This window comes from Haemaphysalis longicornis, unplaced genomic scaffold, assembly GCF_048455015.1.
Source record: "Haemaphysalis longicornis isolate Haplotype H1 unplaced genomic scaffold, Haemaphysalis longicornis Haplotype H1 scaffold_3, whole genome shotgun sequence".
In the NCBI taxonomy this organism is placed as follows: domain Eukaryota; kingdom Metazoa; phylum Arthropoda; class Arachnida; order Ixodida; family Ixodidae; genus Haemaphysalis; species Haemaphysalis longicornis.
In genome coordinates, this window is record NW_027526335.1 from 63,676,283 (window position 1) to 63,694,503 (window position 18,221).

At 47.8% G+C, this 18,221-nt stretch overlaps 1 protein-coding gene across 1 annotated transcript in view; it reads right to left on the reverse strand.

Moving 5' to 3' along the window:
• LOC144175243 (cell adhesion molecule Dscam1-like) overlaps positions 1-18,221 on the reverse strand; it is a 328,801-nt gene that overhangs the window by 242,375 nt on the left and 68,205 nt on the right. Inside the window, exon 2 of the mRNA XM_077704344.1 lies at positions 4,461-4,799. Coding sequence (XP_077560470.1) covers positions 4,461-4,799 — 339 coding nt within the window. The remainder of the gene's footprint in view (positions 1-4,460; positions 4,800-18,221) is intronic.

Consider the following 18,221-nt stretch of genomic DNA (forward strand, 5'->3'; position numbering starts at 1 on the left):
CAAGACGCGTATTGTGTTCATGGAAACGCATTTCCGATATGTGAAACCACTTATGGCGCCGATATTCTTGAACGGATTTCCTTTCCTGGGCAGTCGTTGTGAGTACACAGACTGATTCATCGTTATCTTCTTATTAAAGGACGGGATGCACGCTGGGAGGAGCATACGGTAGAAGACTTTGCGCCTCGTTTTTGTAGAACAGGAATGGCGTCCTGGATTAGGCGCCTTTGGAAACTGACCTGAAGCGTTTTTTTTATCGCTATTTTAATCAGCATGGTGATGAAAGAAGTGTTCTCGGCTTCTTTTTAATGCTTAACACTCTTAGCTGCCACATAGAGGCAGCTTATAGTTTATGCATATTTGTTTGCATAGTTTATGCGTAGTTTATGCATGGTTTATGCTAATAGTGCACGTGAGCTTAATGCCCGATTATCGCTTAACAGCCTAAAACTAAAGAAAAACAGGCCCAAGGGCTTTCTTATTTTCCCACAAACTGCCTATGTCTTCCCAGCAATGTATTTGCGTATAATAGTAAAGCCTCTTTTAAAAGCATAATGTATAGTAGTAATCTTTGTCGTATAAAAGTGGATTTCTCATAGTCATCGTAAAGAACTGCCCATAAAACAAACACGTTTGAAGAAGAAATAGACGACACGAGCGCAGTCTGACATCTTCTCATAAAAATACAAATCCTGCCATAGAAACATTTGTAAAACTCCGTAAGTGTTTCGCCGCAACAATTAAATGTTACGCTGTGAAGCCTACTTTACAAAAACTTTGTCTTTAGCATTGAATCGACATTTGTAAGTTTGGACACATTCGCGCAATTTCCCCGAACAAGAAGCAAAACAGAAGGGTAAAAATGCTGTCTGGGTTTAACACAGCGTTGAAAACTGCAAATTTCGCCTTGTGCCGACCATGCCACGCAACGGCCTCCGCTCTCTCGCCCCGCCGACTTCTCGCGGGAAAACGTAAAAGTGAGAACAGCGTCAGACTAACACAAAAATACACAATATAAATAACACAGGTACATATCTGCTGCGTTGCGAACACATATTAGCTCGATGATAAGGTCTACCGATGTGTGAAGAAACATTGTTTGTACGTTTGAGAAGCTGCACCGGGAGCATTACAAATACCACTTTTTTTATTTTCACTATTGCGTGCTAGTTCGAACCGTCGTAACGACAATTTCCTGCTTTCGGCAAACGCCTTGAAAAACACACCTACAACTGAATAGAAGTGCACTTAGGGGATTCATCATAATAAACCACGGAACACGAAAGGCGTGCAAAGTACAAGCCGCTGCACACCAATATCTAATTCGCATCAAGGCTCTAAACCAACAATTGTTTCAAACTTCTTTTTCAAACTAATTGGCAGCTAATCGTGGAGCCAATTGTGACAAAAATGGTATAACGCGACACCCGGAACTGGCGATTGCCCACCAACGGTCATTAGGGGATGCTAAAATTCGCCTTAATCACCTTCTCAGCGCACTGGTATAGACGCCTCATTGCCAGAGTCCCCGGAAGGACTGGCTGGCATCATTTGGACCCTCAACAAAGACAGCCTCATTATGGCGTACTTTGCAGGCAATGGAACCGGGTCACAGGCCACAAAGCCCCTTGGACATTGTCTACCTTGCATCGGGACTCTCCTTGGAAGCTGTTGCAGCGGAGTCGATGGAGGCATTTTCTCCAACTATGCCGCGCCCCCTCCGACACTTGGTGGCTCCACACCCTTTCCCCCAATGCGGGCCGACCTCGTACGGCGGAGCCAACTGGTTACATTTTCCCTTTCAGCACGGCGCAGTTGTGGGCCGCGATCGACGCGACCGGCACACATAATGCGTGGTGTCTTGTCAGAATTCAATACAAAGAATTAAAGGACTGCGCAGAGTGTTCACTCCAGGTTTTACTAGCGTTAATAAACAGAGCTTGAGCCACCCGATTCGCACTTTCATCGTGGAAGCATGCATAAATTACAGTCATGTCAAAAGCAGGAATGCCATTGGGTGTGCTCAGCAGTCTATGGCCTATTGCCTTTAGGGGAACCATCTGAAAACTGGCGTAGCACATGCTAGCATCAAGGCTAATATGGTGGCTTGATAGGTTGGTATCTTACTAAGCTTAGGTTTTGGTTCCGCAAAGGCGCTGCGGACGGCTTGCTTTCCGTACTTTTGCACTCACAGGAGGACACGCTTTTATTTCCATCATTCTTGGCTTAGATATAAAGGAAGCTGGCGACAGGGTGATTCATCAAGCTATTTTCACGATGCTACTACACTGGCTTAGGTTCCCAACTCCTGTGTTGTCCTTCATCCAGTCTTTCTTAGCCCGCCGGACATTTTCAATCAGAGCGTCCTGACAGCCAGTAGGTTCCTTTCCTAAATGCCGTGTTGTCCCGCAAAGATCAGTCTTGGCCCCAATATTATTCAACATGGCACTCCTTCCTCTTACTTGGATTGAAGGTGCCTTGAGATATGTGAAGTGCCTCATTTGTAGGGATCACATCAGCCCGCGGTAATCTGTTCCGGACATCGCACTCAAAAACAAGCTGTTCAGAATACCTCCATTAGTGTTGACTCGTGGGGCAACCGTGTAAGCCTTACTCCCTCCGTAGATATAACTAAGGGAGACTGTGCTACCCATCCGGGTAATCACACTAGGGCTGGACAAAATCTGCAAAACCAACCAGCCTCTAGCGGAAATTACTTGCCACGGAATTTTTGGCCTGGACGATAAGGCCCCAGATAGGCAACGCAATGGGTATATGTTGCACGCTGTTGTTTCCCTCAATTGTTCTATCATTTAGTTCACTGAAGGTGCGCGAAAGTGACAGAGGCTCGCACAAGATTGTCTCGGCAAATTCCACGTGTGCCCCCCAGCCGCGTCTCACGCACCAGGCTTAATTCCAAAATATGACAAGGACGGAGTGGGCTCATCTAGAAAGGTTAAACAAATGAGGTATTAGGGGCATTTTTTGCCTTCTTTGTTTAACGCCCATTTCCACGCTACAGGAATAGCTGGGCTGAACACGATAGATGAATTGCCCGACCAGCGGAGACAGGCACACTCTCTTGAAGCCATGCCACGCTCGCATGTGGTTGCCCTAAGATGGCACACCACCCTTCAACCTAACAATCGGTCACCTGCGTCAACGGAGCTTCGACTTCGATCAGGGTTCAAACTGGCTGATTACCAGCCTCCTGTCCTGGTCTAGTCATGTTGCGTCGCATAGTTTACCCAGTGCTACTTGAGATTTGTTTTACGTCACCGCCAGTGCTTGAGGCACGCTCGTCATCGCAGCAGCCGTGAGCTGTAAGAGGCACTTTCCACACACCCACCACTACAATGCCCCTCGGAGTACCCCGTCATCTAATGCTGAAATAAAAGATTTTTGACGCTTTGTACGCATGAACAATCACAGCTTATGGGAATATTCACGGACTTATGGGAATATTCACGGTGCTCGAGAACCTACAAACAGCACCATGTCAAGTACGTTTGCCCGAACCATCTACCGATAATTTGGGAGATAAGGACGTCAGCTCTTGCCCGGCAACTGGTGTAAGCGGCCACGATGCATTCACAGCGTTTATTTCAGTTACACACAATTTACAAATTCGTCACCAGCAAAGGCCCTCGGCACTACACACTTGCTCTTAACCATGTGGGTAAAGATATCCCGGGGTGGGGAGGATGGCTCACCCACCGCGAGGAAGTGGCGCTACTACGAGGGATTTATGTTGGTGAGGCACTCCCACCAGCCATCACCCACACGTGGGCCCCCATCGGATCGACAGGCACAGTTTGTGCCTACTTTCCCATATTGTTCCACATCGGCATTGCCCAAAATTTTTCGTCGTCTTCTGTGGCCTTCTCCTGGTGTCGATTGCTCATGACAGAGACTGTTAAGCAGCGTGGGACCGTATCCAGGACAACTACCCTACTACGAGCGGTAGGTTTTTGGGCCGTATACCCGTATCCTTGTTGAATTTGTTGATGGGAATAACTTTTTCTGTACATTTAAATCTATAGCTGGAGTGGAAAACGCTTATAATTTGAACAGTAGCAGCAAGGGCTAGAAAGAAAACACCGGACGAAGCGCACAACACCGGACGAGAGACAAGAGGCAGCGCGGGGTATGGGATGCCTGGCGCATGTTGTCCGGAAAAGAAGGAGGCTACGTCAGCCTACCATCTGTAATGTTATAGAAAAGGGAAATAGAATTCCTGTCGCGGTAAGAAACCGAGCATGCGCTCCACGTAACCCGTGCGCGGTGATAATCACGCGTGTTTTAGGCTGTTTTTATTTTTATTATTTTTTAAAGAAGCACGTATATACATACGCTAAATGTGGGCTGATAAATCAGTTGTTAGTACACTTCGTCCGGAAGCGGAACTGCTTCCAACGGTACAAGCTCGCACACAGCATCTGAAGCGTCAAACTGCTCACCCGCCCGGATGCGGACGTCGTGGCTGCCGATGGTTCCCAGCGAGTTGGTTCCGAGGCAGCGGTAGACCGTGCTGTGCACGTCCTCCTTGAAGTCCTCGGCCCTGAACGGGGGCAGCACCAGGGAGCCGTCCGGGCGCATGTGCCGCAGTCCAGGTACCTCGTGCAGCGACTGGCCCGATCTCGTAGTCCACGTCACGCGCGGCGCCGGGGAGCCGTGCACCACGCAGGGCACCACGGCGCCGGTCCCGTTCAGGAACTCGACGCGAGCCGGGGGCTCGTGCAGGAAGTGCGGCGCCCGGGGCTCGGACAGGCCGCGCACGCCGCTCCACGTGGCGAGAGCTGGGGAAAAACACGAGACAGGTATGTACTCTTGCCATGAACAAATGGACACGGATGTGGCAAAATTACAGGTATTTGGCTAATAAACGAAATAGGGAAGCGAGTTTCAACGCGGGCTTTTATATATTGCGTACCATTTTGGGCGGCTTAAGGTTGATTTAAACCACCATGAGCCCTGCATATCCCCTACCTGGACAGTTTCGGTCTGCATTAGAAAGAGAAGATGACTGAATTTTCTGGTAAAATAAATAAATAAATAAATAAATAAATAAATAAATAAATAAATAAATAAATAAATAAATAAATAAATAAAACTCACGAAGTAACTAACTGGCACCTAACTAAACGACTAAATAACCAACTACCAGCTGTCTAAAAATAGCCGTTAATCTTGTTAATAGCCGTTAATAGCCGTTAATCAAATATCTTGTTCTGCAAGCTTATAAGCCCTTTCTAATTAGCGTTTGCTTTTACCTGCATCAGCCAATCGCAGAGCTGGGTATATGAGATCATAGGTTCTGTTACGGGAAATGAGCTGGTGGGTCGCATGCCCATTCCCTTTTTTCCTAATTATGTAGCTTATTTCAGCGAAGTTTACGTTAAAAGTGGTGTCAGTATGATTTTAACGAGGCAATCTTTCGAATGAACCAAGCTTGTGTTTTGTCTTCATGACCCCTTTTAAAGCATGCTCGTACATAAACGACGCATTAGTCTCAGGCTAGCCCTTGCACGTCAGCCTTAACTCCCACTAGAAGGACGTGGGCTACTACAGGGAAAGGGCCTTTCTTGGCTTACGTGCCGCGAAAACCGAAAGATCAGCACGACGCATATTACGGAAAGCATGAAATATCTTCATTTTCGCTGAACCACGAGTCAACATCGCACGCGCAGCAATGCACACTGTACTGAACCACTATGTGTCACCAGAGGACGGGCTGATACTTTGCCCCTTCGTGTGAGCGGATGATTGATTGAAACAGTCTACGAACTGCTGCTAGGTCGGCGGACTGCCGCTGTATAAACGAAACCGAAAGCGGTGGTGGCTGGGTCTGAGATTAGAGAATAGCGTATGCAGATTGCGTCTCGGGCGAAGCGTACACTTTGCGGCTGCGATCTGGAGATTTTATGCAGATTTCAAGACTCAACCGAGTGAAATAGCGACAGTAAAAACACACTCTGCTTGAGGAGGTATCGAGCGTCGCCGCAGCGGCCCTGATTAACGGAGAGCCCGGCCGAGAGGGCCGGAGGGAGTGGACGAGCTTGCTGGCTGTGGTAGATACGCATCTGGCGCATTGAGCCGAGTGGTCGAGAGTGTACTATCGCAGAGAAAAGGCCACTTCAAATAAAGAGTGAACTAGGAACTATGTATTTGTTTCTTTGGTATCGATTCACATTCCTGAGCAATGATAGGGGGAAAATGAAAGACACGCTAAGAGAAGGTATTGTGGACACTTCGACCATCTAAACCGTTGTACAAACATAGTGGGAGTGTCGAGGTGCATATAGCCGTTTTTCTCTTTTCGCTTACTGAGAAAAACGTGCCCGAATGGTGAATTTAGTTCAAAACAGCAGCCGGACAACAAATATCGCGAGGTAAAGGTAAACAGATTGTTTACTCTCTCGCTTGATAAAACAACGTCTGTGGTCTGTATTAGGTTCAGGCTAAACAAACTTCGTTCGTTTTTTTAATGGATATTCGGAGCGCCTTTTCATTATCCAGAATCAATTCGTTTGGAGCCATTTCGATCCATTTTTTTTTTGTTTCGCGGCAGTTGCCACTATGGTAATGAAATCATGCTGCACAAAGAAACTATCAACCGTAATAAACAATTGATTTAAACCTGCCCACTCCGAATGCCAGGAAGCACGATTAGGCAATCATCCACTGTATTTACCCCAACATAGCTTTCACAAACGGTGACCCCTCCCTCCCCCCTTCCCTGCCCCCCCCCCCCCCCCCCCCCCCAAAGTTGCGTCGAGTGTCTGTTACTCCTTATCAAACTTTGTAGTGTTCTTGTGGACATCGCGTCACTTGCGGCGCGCATGGGCTCGTTTCACCACGACGACAAACGTTCCGTAAAAGAAATATTGCGTCTGCCTGCTGATCCCCACCTCAAACTCGGTGACACTATAGAAAAACGACGTTCGGTGGTCATAGCCAAGCGAGCTACAAACTTACATCTATTCTACGGTAATCTCAGTCCTCCGAAAACCTTTGGTTGGATAATTCAGTAGTTAACTTCTTCGACGGCCAATCTGGATAAATTAACGCCATGGCGCCTCGTTGTTATTTTTAGTTATCGCGCCATCCTTGCGTGTATTACCCCGTTTCTTTTGTAGTTCCCAGGAGTTGCCGCAATTGAACCACAAACGCTTATAAGGCTTCCGTAATAGTAAAAAAATAATACGAATGTGGACAAAGAGAATCACTCCCCCTAAGTAGTGTATTCCCAAGGCGGGTGCACAGGCTGTGCATACTACACCCTGCAATGGGCAAAAAACGGTCTCTTCTGGTTAACGAGCGAGCTCCCAAAGCCCTCCAAAGCCAGCGCGACGACGCTGCTTTGTAGTCGTCTCCGATTTCCGGCGCGGTCTTTGGCGCCCAGGGGACGACGTCTCGTGTTCCCGAACAAAGATTTACGGGTACCTAATGATCACGTCCGCCGCGGCCAACTCGGCGAGCTCTTCCTCGCAGCCGGCACAGCTAGAGCAGCTCGTGAGCGCGGCGCTTTGAAACGAACGCCTAGTCCGCGCTCACTAGTGCGGCTTGATGGCGGCAAAACGTTGCTCCCGGCCGCTCCTAGCCGGCCGCGAATGCCGCTGGAGGTTAAAAATCTTCTTTCCTCCTCTTCCCATCTTCATCCTTCCGGTCCCTCTCTGCGAGACGCTTACGCTTCGCGCACCTCGTTAGGCGCTGGCACGTTCTAAAGAGGTGGAGATGGAGGGAGAGGGATGGGGGAGGGTGCAGCGCTGCTCTCGGTACAAAAAAAAAAAAAATGTACGCCAAAAGATGTAGGGTAATTATGAAGAGTACAGAGACGAGCGGCGCTCTTTATGCGCTACAACACCGCTAAGTGCGATCTGAAGTGATAGCGGAGTGTTTGTTCGCGACGTTTCTTATTCAGGCGGAGAAATGAGACGAGAGGAGGAAACTGCCGGAGAAGAACGCTCAATGACGGCCGCGTTCGGGAGACTGCGATTACTTAGAAGAACGCTTTTTTTTGTTTTTCTTTCAAAGGTTGGATTTTTTTTTTACATCCAAGAATGGCAATTGATGCCGGAGTCAGTAGCTGAAGCAAGTGTCTCCTTAATACTGCGTCCACGACGCCAGAAAGAATAGGAAAGCTTCATTGAGTATAAATGCATTCGTTAAATCTCGTTGGGGTAGCAAGAAGCGTGTAAAACTAAAGAAGCCAGTGGCTCAATCTCGTGTTCCTCACCAGAAAAGTAATGACCTCTCTAATAAATTTATTTTTGATACTGGGCAGTACTACAGCTACAGCCTACTTCGAAGTGTTCCGATTGTGAAGAATAAGAAGGCAAACGTCATGTTAATATTGAATTCTTACTTCGGTAGCTAAGGAGCCTTAAAGCAAACCAGTGAGTGTGAGAATAATTGGTAACCACAAATAACAACCACCTAACCGCACTGGAACCGACGAGCACTAAACCAGAGGCAGCTACAGTTGTGAATGAGGCCAGTGAAATCGAACGTTACGCCCCCACCATTAATGAAGAAAACAACGCACTGACAAGCGAAGGCGCAGGAACAAGCTTCTTTTTCTAGACCACGATGCCGCTTGAAATACAAAGCGTGGAAATATTCCAAAACCAAATGATAAAACTAATCTCTGTCATTTAGAAGCTGCAACTGGGCGCAAATATAACTAAACGTCAGCAATCCTTACTTATCCCAAAGAATGAGACAAATTGTTGCAAAGAAGACTTTCTTCAAGACTGAAGAAGGTATTCTTAATTGCGTGCGTCACTTAGAAAAATTGACTATGCTGTCGGAGAAGCTAGAGCTAACATGGGCACACGCATACATTATTCTTTGGTTAAATAATTTCATGGCATTTGCCGCAGACCACCAGACAGCCATCTCACTGTTTGTGATAAGCATCATAGTTACGTTATATACATAGAAAATAAATTACCCTGGGCGCCTATCTTTCTTTTCGGTCGTCTTAACTACCCTCAACTATATTGGGTCCCTTTTACAATTACACTAATTATACTTGTTGCATTAAAGGGACACTGAAGTGAATTTGTCAAGCTCCCGTTTTTGCTTGCACTGCGTAGACTGGCTCAAATTAGCACACTTTTCATCGTTTATCCGGTTGACAAATCGGTAATTATTTTACAAAGCGCGAAAGAAGAAAAACTACCATGCGCGGTTTGCGGCGGCCGCACCAACTAAAGCTGTGACGTTGGGAGGAGCGGCCACCGTGATTGGACGATGCCCAAGGTGAGCAACCAAACAAGTTTCGGTTTCGGTTTCGGTTCTGTAAAACACAACCGGTGGCGTTGTTGGATGGGCATTCACAATAACTTAGTAATCATCGTACCGCGCTCCTGCCATGTTGTCAGCTGTAAAAATGCATAAAGATAAGCCTCCCAGGACGGCTTGGAATCGTAGCATTCACTAGCCGAGACCTACGCAGTGCATGAACGCCCTCCGCGTACCCGTAGACGCCCAAATGTCATGCGCTTTTCCCCAATATTTGGAGCTTGCCTCCCTCATGCCTGTATCGTAAAAAGCGTGTTCGCACCAGGCCAAGGGTCTGTTCATTCTGGCCTGTGCCCACTGCCTGCAAGAGTCGGTGCTTATGGCAACAGCACGCCAACGAGAACTCGCTAGCGCGCCAGTGCCAGCCTGCGCGCGTTTTGTGAACTAGTTCGTGGAGCCATGAACGTTGGGGCCCAAAAAAAGGTGAACTCAATATAGAAAACATCAGCGGAAAACGAAAAAGTTAACTTACAAAAAAAAAAAAAGCACGTACATGCGGGGATTCGAACTCGTGACTTGCAAAATACCTGCGGTGACATACCTAGCGCTCCAGAAGACTCGGCCACGCGGCCGGCTCCGCTGGCTTTGGTAATATAGGGTATATATTGTACAACCAGTTTACACTTTTATTTAGTTTTCCACACCATATGGAATTGCCCAGTTATATGGCAAACACAGAACAATACACCTCATTCACTAGAAACGTGGGAGGCGACTCTGGCCAGCGAGGCCTTGGAAGACCAGCGCCAGCTGATCGACAGGGCCTGGGCCGGGGCACAAGCTTCTGGGGCCCTGGAAAGAGGACTCCACCCAAGTTTCTCCCTTTAATCCCTTCCCCCACCTCAATAAAGTTTTACTGAACTGAACTGAACTGATTTTTGGCATTTCAAGCAGCTTAGGTGACTATTTGTTATATTGCGCACGTGCAGTAAGCGTCTCCCGAGTTTCCACAATACCTCACGTCTAGCAATTGCATTTCGTAGACGGAAAAGCGTTCGCAGATGCGTAGTCGTGCTGCTGACCGCTGTGCTTGTTCGCCCAGCGCGAAAAAGTGCTTACCGCACCCTAGTTTTACGCTGTACGGTAAAAATATCAGTTGATTTTATTTCTTTAGTACCTATACTGACTTCGCTGACTCTTCTCCCGCCTTCAAGAGGCCTTATATTTTCCTAATGGCGTACCAGTCAGCGAAGCGTCGCATGTGCGCTTGTGCAGCGCTTGTGTGAAGCGACCTTGACTTGGAGCTAGATACAGTGTACAAACTAACTAAGTAAAGAAAGGCAGATTCTTCCATTCACAAACGTGTCCTGGCTTCGTTTCAACTGAGCGAACGAATTGCGACGACCCGTCGGCGGCCGGCGGACGAAACGCTGGGCCGACTGACTCTGTCTGAAGGCCGGGGAGCCGTGCAGTAGCGCAGCCAATTGCGATCTCGGCTCCTCGCGACGTCACACGAAAACGCCGCAAAAAATGGGAGATCGTAAAGAGAGGAGGACAGCATTTTCAAATTAATTTTTCTACTAAATAAAATCGCGTAAACGCGCCCAGGGTGGTCGAAACATGGCCTGGGGACTCCGGACTACAATTTGCGCAAGTAATCCCGCAATGTTTACATATCACTTCAGTGTCCCTTTAACAGGGACAGAGATTTTGCAGCAAGTAGCTGCAGTGAGTCTGATGTCGAGGTCGTAGACGTAGCGTCGACATGGGCAGATGACCCGTCTACGAACGCTTCGGGTTTCTTATCTAATATTAATATGCTAGGACACTTGGCAACTTTCATTGATTTGTAAACTTCTTTAGAGGATCAGATCTCATATTAAGTAGATTGTGCAAGGCTGTCTGCATAAAATCAGTCGGCTCATTTTCGACGAGGAAAAACAAAGAGGCCGTCATTAACGCCGAGCTTGGTCTCGCAATCAGTGGCAAGTTTATGGGTTGACCTGCGTTTCCGGCTTTATCGCTTCGTACAATTCCCATTTCGCGGGTTATAGCACAACGTGATGCACAGAAACGGAAACAAAGAAACAAATGCACACAAGAATCGCTGCAATGTACAGATCGTTTTTTTTTTGTTCCTTAGTAATGCACTGAGTTGCATCATGCAAATGTAATAACTTTCGCAATTCCCAAGGTGATTGTGTCGATGCAGCTGCTCAATTATGAGTTCAGAGAAAAAAATCGTTTCAGTGATGTTCATTACGCTTGCTGGATTAACGGCGCGTGTATTGCGAGTATTCATATTGCGTGTATTAGTATTGCTAGTATTAATATGCTCGTAAAGGCGTTTAGAATCTAACATGACGAAAATGTCGGTGCAATGAAGGAGGATTTTACCGCACAATAAATTTACGGTCAATAGACTCCTGCACTAGTTACGCATTACCTCGAACGTCCGGCAAGTTTTATCCGCAACGGAACACATATTTCTGTAAACCGAGCATATTTCCAAGAAAACAACAACAACAAGGTGCTTTGGTTTTTGTTTTCCGTGTCAATGTGAAACAAGGAAACCTTGCGTTGTTCATCAAGCTTGTTCCGCTTACCTTCTGATGTCACTTTTTAGTTTTTTGACTCCAAACCTAGCAAATTGAGTCGCTTTGTGTCGTCGCTTCTCTCTTAAACACGTCTTCGTGAAGGCTACTCTTACATTTTACTTGGTTATCCTAATTGTAAGCGTAAACGAGACCTCCTCCTCTTTTCATTCAAAAGTAAGCAGTGGGATAGTTCCTCTGACCTAAGGTAATTTCATAGCGACAAAGTTCCGGTTACTTAGGAAACAATACATTCTGGATGCAAATTTAAAGTATACCGGCACTGGGAAACCTATGCGCTTAGATGTGTACAGCTGTAACTCAGCAGTAAGTTCTTCAAAAAAAATGTCTCGGTGTAACAGAGAATTGGTCATTCAACGTAGTCTGATGATCCTTTATATTATATGAAGTGACAAATAAAATAAAATAAAATGAAATGAAATGAAATCTAACCTGTGTGTAGTAAAAACTTGTCACAAAAATTACGAAGGCACCTGCAAAATTACGAGGACATAGTAAATGCAAAAGCGTTAGTCTCAGTAACCGAAGGATAGTATTCTGGGCGCTACCATAGCGCTCTGTATCTCTGGTGCTGCTGCGGCGCCGGGTGGGATCTCGTTTATTTATTTATTTATTTATTTATTTTTTTTTTTTTTTTTGCTGCTACTGTGGTTTGGAGGCGTCGCCGGCTTTCTAACAGAGCGAAGGGAACAGCGAAGACATAAGGCAAACGGAGAAGGAAAGTATGGGGAAAGTGTGAGGAGGAGGGTGGTATGCCGAAACGGCGCAAAACGCTGCCCGGCGGCGACGCGCATCGAGATAACCGAGAGAACGATGACGCCACCAAATATGAGCCCAAGGAAAGCGGATGATGAAAGTGTGGGGAAAGTGTGAGGGGGAGGGCTGTACCCCGAGATCGCGCCACATAAGCCCAGCACGCGCTGCGTGATGCAGGTACATCGGTCCTTCCACGTCCTCCTCATTACATGGCTCATTCGAACCACGTGACATTTGCGCGGGAGGTTCAAACACGATTTGCAACAACGTGCTCGGCGGCGGCGACACGCTGCGAGATAATGGCAGAGTAGCGCCACCACCGTGCGTTCACTGATCATGCGATCACTTTCTGAGACGTAGCAGCTATGTGCCGGGACCGAGAAGACTGCGGTACACGCTACGAACAAATTTTGCATTAGAGAGTATAGTAATCGCCAGCCATCCTTTTTTATAACCATCGTCAACCGTTCACCATTGCATCTTTTTTCTTCTCCTGGTTGCTGCAACCGAAAATTTTGGGCAGTCGCTCTTGTGAGGTATATCTAATTTCTTTAATACATAGATTCGATACATAAAGTACATGCCCCTCCGGAGGGTACGTGTTTAATATGCATCCCCCGGAGGACTTGTGTATTAAAGTTGTTTTCGTATTACCATTAAATTATTTTGCAAGCTTAGTGCTAACCGCGGAAATTACGGGCTTAGGTTTCGTCAAATTCAACTAATCTTGGCATTAGCTTGAATCTCTGAACTCGCCCGATTAAAAAACTTTGGCCTCTATACATGTTGGCCATGACATCCGTCAGCAGCGAATTAGAGCAGACACTTTTCAGACACTCTCTTAAATATAGTGAATTGGAGATACCGTAGTGACGCCTTGACTATACACCCCACAGATTTAATTAGGAAGTCTATTGCATCTATTGGACCCTTTCTGCAACTTCAACGCCAGCCGAGCGATTCTGGACAATATGGTCAGGCTGTTACTGCATAGGGAATTCGATAACGGATTAACTATAGCATGCGTGGCGCGTCCAGGCGCATATTATGAATTGTGTGCGTGCGTGCGTGCAAGCAAATGCGAATACGTACAAAGAAATAGGCGTGGGATTTACGCTCGACTGGGACCTTTCCCAGCACAGCGAATGTGTCCCAAAGGGTATGCAAGCCCAATTCGCAGGGGGAACCCCGAGGTGAATACGCGGCGCAGTTCCCGTCATAATCCAATGTGCACGCGGAAGAATAATTTCTTCAACTCAAGAAAGCGCGCCTCATGACTTGGGAGGTTCCGGGTCCGAATACATTCAATCGATATTAAAGTGTGTCACACCGATGGCAACCGTCCCGTCACAAAACTACACGTCCGGAAAGCCAACTTTACGCAATAGGTTGCACAAAGCGGCGGCGGCGACGACGACGACGACAACGACGGTGACGACGACGACGACAACGACGATGATGATGATGATGATGATGACCAAAGTTTCTTCAAGCGCATCAAGAAAAAGCACTTCCCGTGGTCGGAATCAAACCTCGGTCCCTCGCGTTATGAAGCCAACATTTATCTCTGATTGCACCGTTGCGAGACGGTCGAAGCAGTTTGGACTTAAAACGAAGCTTTCGTGCGCTCACTTATGGCGACCTTCTCGTCACCAATTGATTGATTGATTGATTGTAGGGTTTAACGCGCCGACGCAACGCAGGCGATGAGGCGCGCCGTAGTGGAGGGCTCCGGATTAATTTTGACCACCTGGGGATCTTTAACGTGCGCCGAAATCTCGAACACACGGGCGTTTTTGCTTTTCGCCTCCATCAGAAAAGCGGCCACCTCGGCCGGGAATCGAACCCGCGAACTCGTGCTCAGCAGCGCAACGCCTTAGCCACTGAGCCAACGCGCGGGTTTCTCGTCACCAAAAATTTGTGCATCCATGCAAACCCAACAAGAGCGAACGAAGCCTTCACGTGTAAGCTGATCATTACAACCGCCATTGCCGTTACACGTAGGGGTGTACCTTGATCTCAGTTTCGCCAGAAAAGAAAATTCTTTCCAAATAGCGTGCGGGGTTGCTAGCTCTGTGCGCGTGCCATGGTGAACATTGATCATGGCCCCTAGCGGGTACCGCCCATAAGTTACGAATATATAATGAGGCAAAGCGTATAAGGAAGTTCCCGGGAACAATGGACTTTTTTCCAGTAGCGTAGCGGCCGCCCGAAACACACTTGGGGGATTATAGTAGAACACGCCCCCTTTTTTTCCGCCTGCCCTGCGCAGTTGAGGAAGCCGTTCCAGGCGCCACTTATGGTTTTGTTGGCAGAGAAATTTTTCGATAGCAGCCGTAGCGCCTACCTGCCGGCTGCTTTCAGGGCTCATAAAGCGTAACAGCACTTAGCTGGCTCGGCGTTCGCAACTGGCTAATCCAATATGGCGTCGTTTTAGTTACATTTTGCCCCCCCCCCCCCCCCCCCCCCCAAGAATGGCGGATAGGTCACTGGGAGCGAGAGTAGCGCATGCGCAGAGAGCTACTGGAAAAGGTCTATTATAGTGCGGCGGATAGGCTTAAGCATGAGGCTGCCTGTTTCGGAGGAGGGAGAACGTGAAGGACAGAAAAAATTAATTGCAAAAATAATAGAATTTTATAAAATCACAGATTTACCTTCCCCACCGCACTGCTCCACATACGGCCGCATAAAGTGCAGGCACACACAGAGTTCATGCGCTCACCAATGACACATGCTTGTTTTTCAGAGATTTATACGTGGGTGTCTCACGTCCCGGTGGAACTGACTACTGTACCCCGTTGTCAGCGGTTTGAACTGATGTGTTACACAGAGATGCTTACGACGCGAGAGGGAAGCGGACAGCCTCATATCTGTCCACTGGAACAAAACTCGAGGCCTTCCATGTTTCATTCAGGTAATTAGCTAAGGAGTATGCTCAATCTCCAATTACAAACGAACGTTTTTTTGTTTCCTGCACTCTTTGAAAGGCGTCCAGCTTCGCCTTAATCACAGAGTGGAATCGCGGTGCACTTATGGTTTTGCTGTGTTGATACGGGGCGGACGACGTAACATAAGTTTGGCGTCCAACCGCGTACAATCAAAAGCCACAAAAATATGTGTGTCGAAGCTAAGAGTATCTACAGGAAAGGGTGACATTTGAAGAAAAAAAATGTGACTAAGAAGACAGAGGTCACTTTGCGGCCCCGGGGAGAGTAAAGTACTCGTTGCTGCACCACCGCAACTCCTAATTATATTGTCTTTCAGCAGTATGTACCCGCTTTCAGATGTCCACATACTGCTGAATTGAAAATTTATTGCACGCGTCGCCTGTACGATTGATCCAGAACAAATTGGGACGAGCGGTAACGGCGACGTTCGTCAAAAACAAACTCTCCTTACAGTTTTCCGAGACTGAACTTCTCTTTTTACAATGTCGACTTCGATTCCCGAGTTTTTCGATTCCCGCAGCTAGTCATCCCTACTCGGTGCGATAACTGAGATGGACAAAATACTGCACAAACTAAAAGACACTGCTTCCATTAGAAAGCTGGTCGAATATCTGACAGGAAAGGTGGATAAATCGGCTATTCCCCACCTAGTTCTGTCATCTAGCTCCCTTCCAAAGCGACGCAGTTAGTCTGCCCGAGTTTATTTCTTTTTATTGCATTCGACCTGCCACGGGGAAAATTCAGACATAATTCGGAGCACAATGTAGGCATTCATATAGCTACAGAAAGCCAGAAAACTGTAATAGGAACGACGGTGAGTGCGACAGCAGGTTCGCGCCTTAATAATATATGCGAAGCGTGCAGCAGGTTCGCCATTGCTGCCGTTTCTGTGTATGAACGCAATGTCAACTCTATATTCATAATAGATTGGCTGGGACGCGCAAGCGTGGTTCCTCGGTTTGCGCTCCCACTTTTTGCTTCTGATTTCCAACAGGCTCGGGAAACCTGCCGTGGAAACTAAAAGCACGCACAGAGAAGTCCACACTAGGAGGAGGCGGGCAGGGCAGTAAGGAGCGAAGGGTATACGCGCGGCTGCTCGGACAGCGCTGGCTTCGCCCGCCGCAGACAGAAGAGGCGGCCGAGCGTTCTTATCTCCATTGAACGATGCCCGCTCGGGCTTACCGACGAATCAAACTTTTACGCCAGTGGTTTCCTCCCCCCTCGGCTCCCCACCCCCCTTTATCTTTTTCGTCGCCGTGGCCACAGACATTCCCGAATGTTGTGCGCGTGTCGACTGCTTCCTTTCGGCGCAGTCCCTTCATGTCCGTCCAGGCATTCCTGCTATCACGCCCAGTAACGTACTGCAAGAAACAGCGTGAGCCGCTTAGTTTATGGGTGTTAACCGTAAAAAATAAGCGGGTAAATGCCAGCCTGTCAACCAGACGGGCACCGCTATCTGACATTTCACACGCACTGCCATTGTGAACGCTGCTGAAGAATAAAAATAGAAAAAAAAAAGTTTTTTAGATGCGACGGCATCTCATTCACTCGCCTTGTCCCTCCATACGGCGTTGCCGTTGACCGTCCGCACCCCTCCCCCATTCTCCTCGCCGCGCGAGCTGCGCTCTCCGCCGCTCACCCCCTCTCCTCTCCGATAGCGAACACTCTATCGCGAGGGGCATTGGATTGGGTTCGATTGGCTTTGCTTGGCTTGGCTTGGCTTGGATTTGGATTGGATTGGATTGGATTGGATTGGATTGGATTGGATTGGATTTGGATTGGGTTGGATTAAAGTAGATTGTGTTGGATTGTGGTGCGTCATAGCCGCGCCACGTTGCGTCATAGCCGCGACAGGGGGTTCACGGCACGTTTCACGCGATGAGAGAATCAACCTAACGGAAACAACAACGGAACCCCCTATGCGTCGCATCTACACAGGGGTTCCCGCGAGGGGAAGTGGGAGTAATTTTTTTATTTTGTTTTGTTGATATTCGGGGTAGCTTCAAAATGTGAGAGAGTGAGTGGGCGACCGAGTGAGTGGGTAGGCGGGGGAGTGAGTGAGCTAATAAACGAGGGAGTGAGTGAGCGACTGAGCAAGTAAGTAAGTGGGAACATGAGAGAGTGAGTGAGTGAGTGAGTGAGTGAGTGAGTGAGTGAGTGAGTGAGTGAGTGAGTGAGTGAGTGAGTGAGTGAGGGAGGGAGGGAGGGAGGGAGGGAGGGAGGGAGGGAGGGAGGGAGGGAGGGAGGGAGGGAGTCGGTAAGTGGGTAATTGAGTGAGTGAGTGAGTGAGTGTATAATAACGCCTAAACCTTACATCAACGACTAGACCTACAACCCCGAATGGGGCGAATATCATAGCCATCTGCACCGGACCGAGAGCGCTTAGGAAAATTTGACAACTAGAAAGGCTTCGAGCAGTTCATACCAATTATCGTTAACTTTTTATCGGGTAACGGCAGGCAAAGAAGAAATTCAGCGAATCGAAAATAATATTCGACAATAATTGAAAATATTCTGGCTAAGTGTGAACATGGGGCCCTATGCCGACTCGACGCGATCAATTCTGTGTTCTTGTCTCCCGTCTAAACCCATTTGAGGTCATAACTGGCGTGTCGACCTCCAGGTAGGAAGTGACAAGGGGCGGGAACGGGGA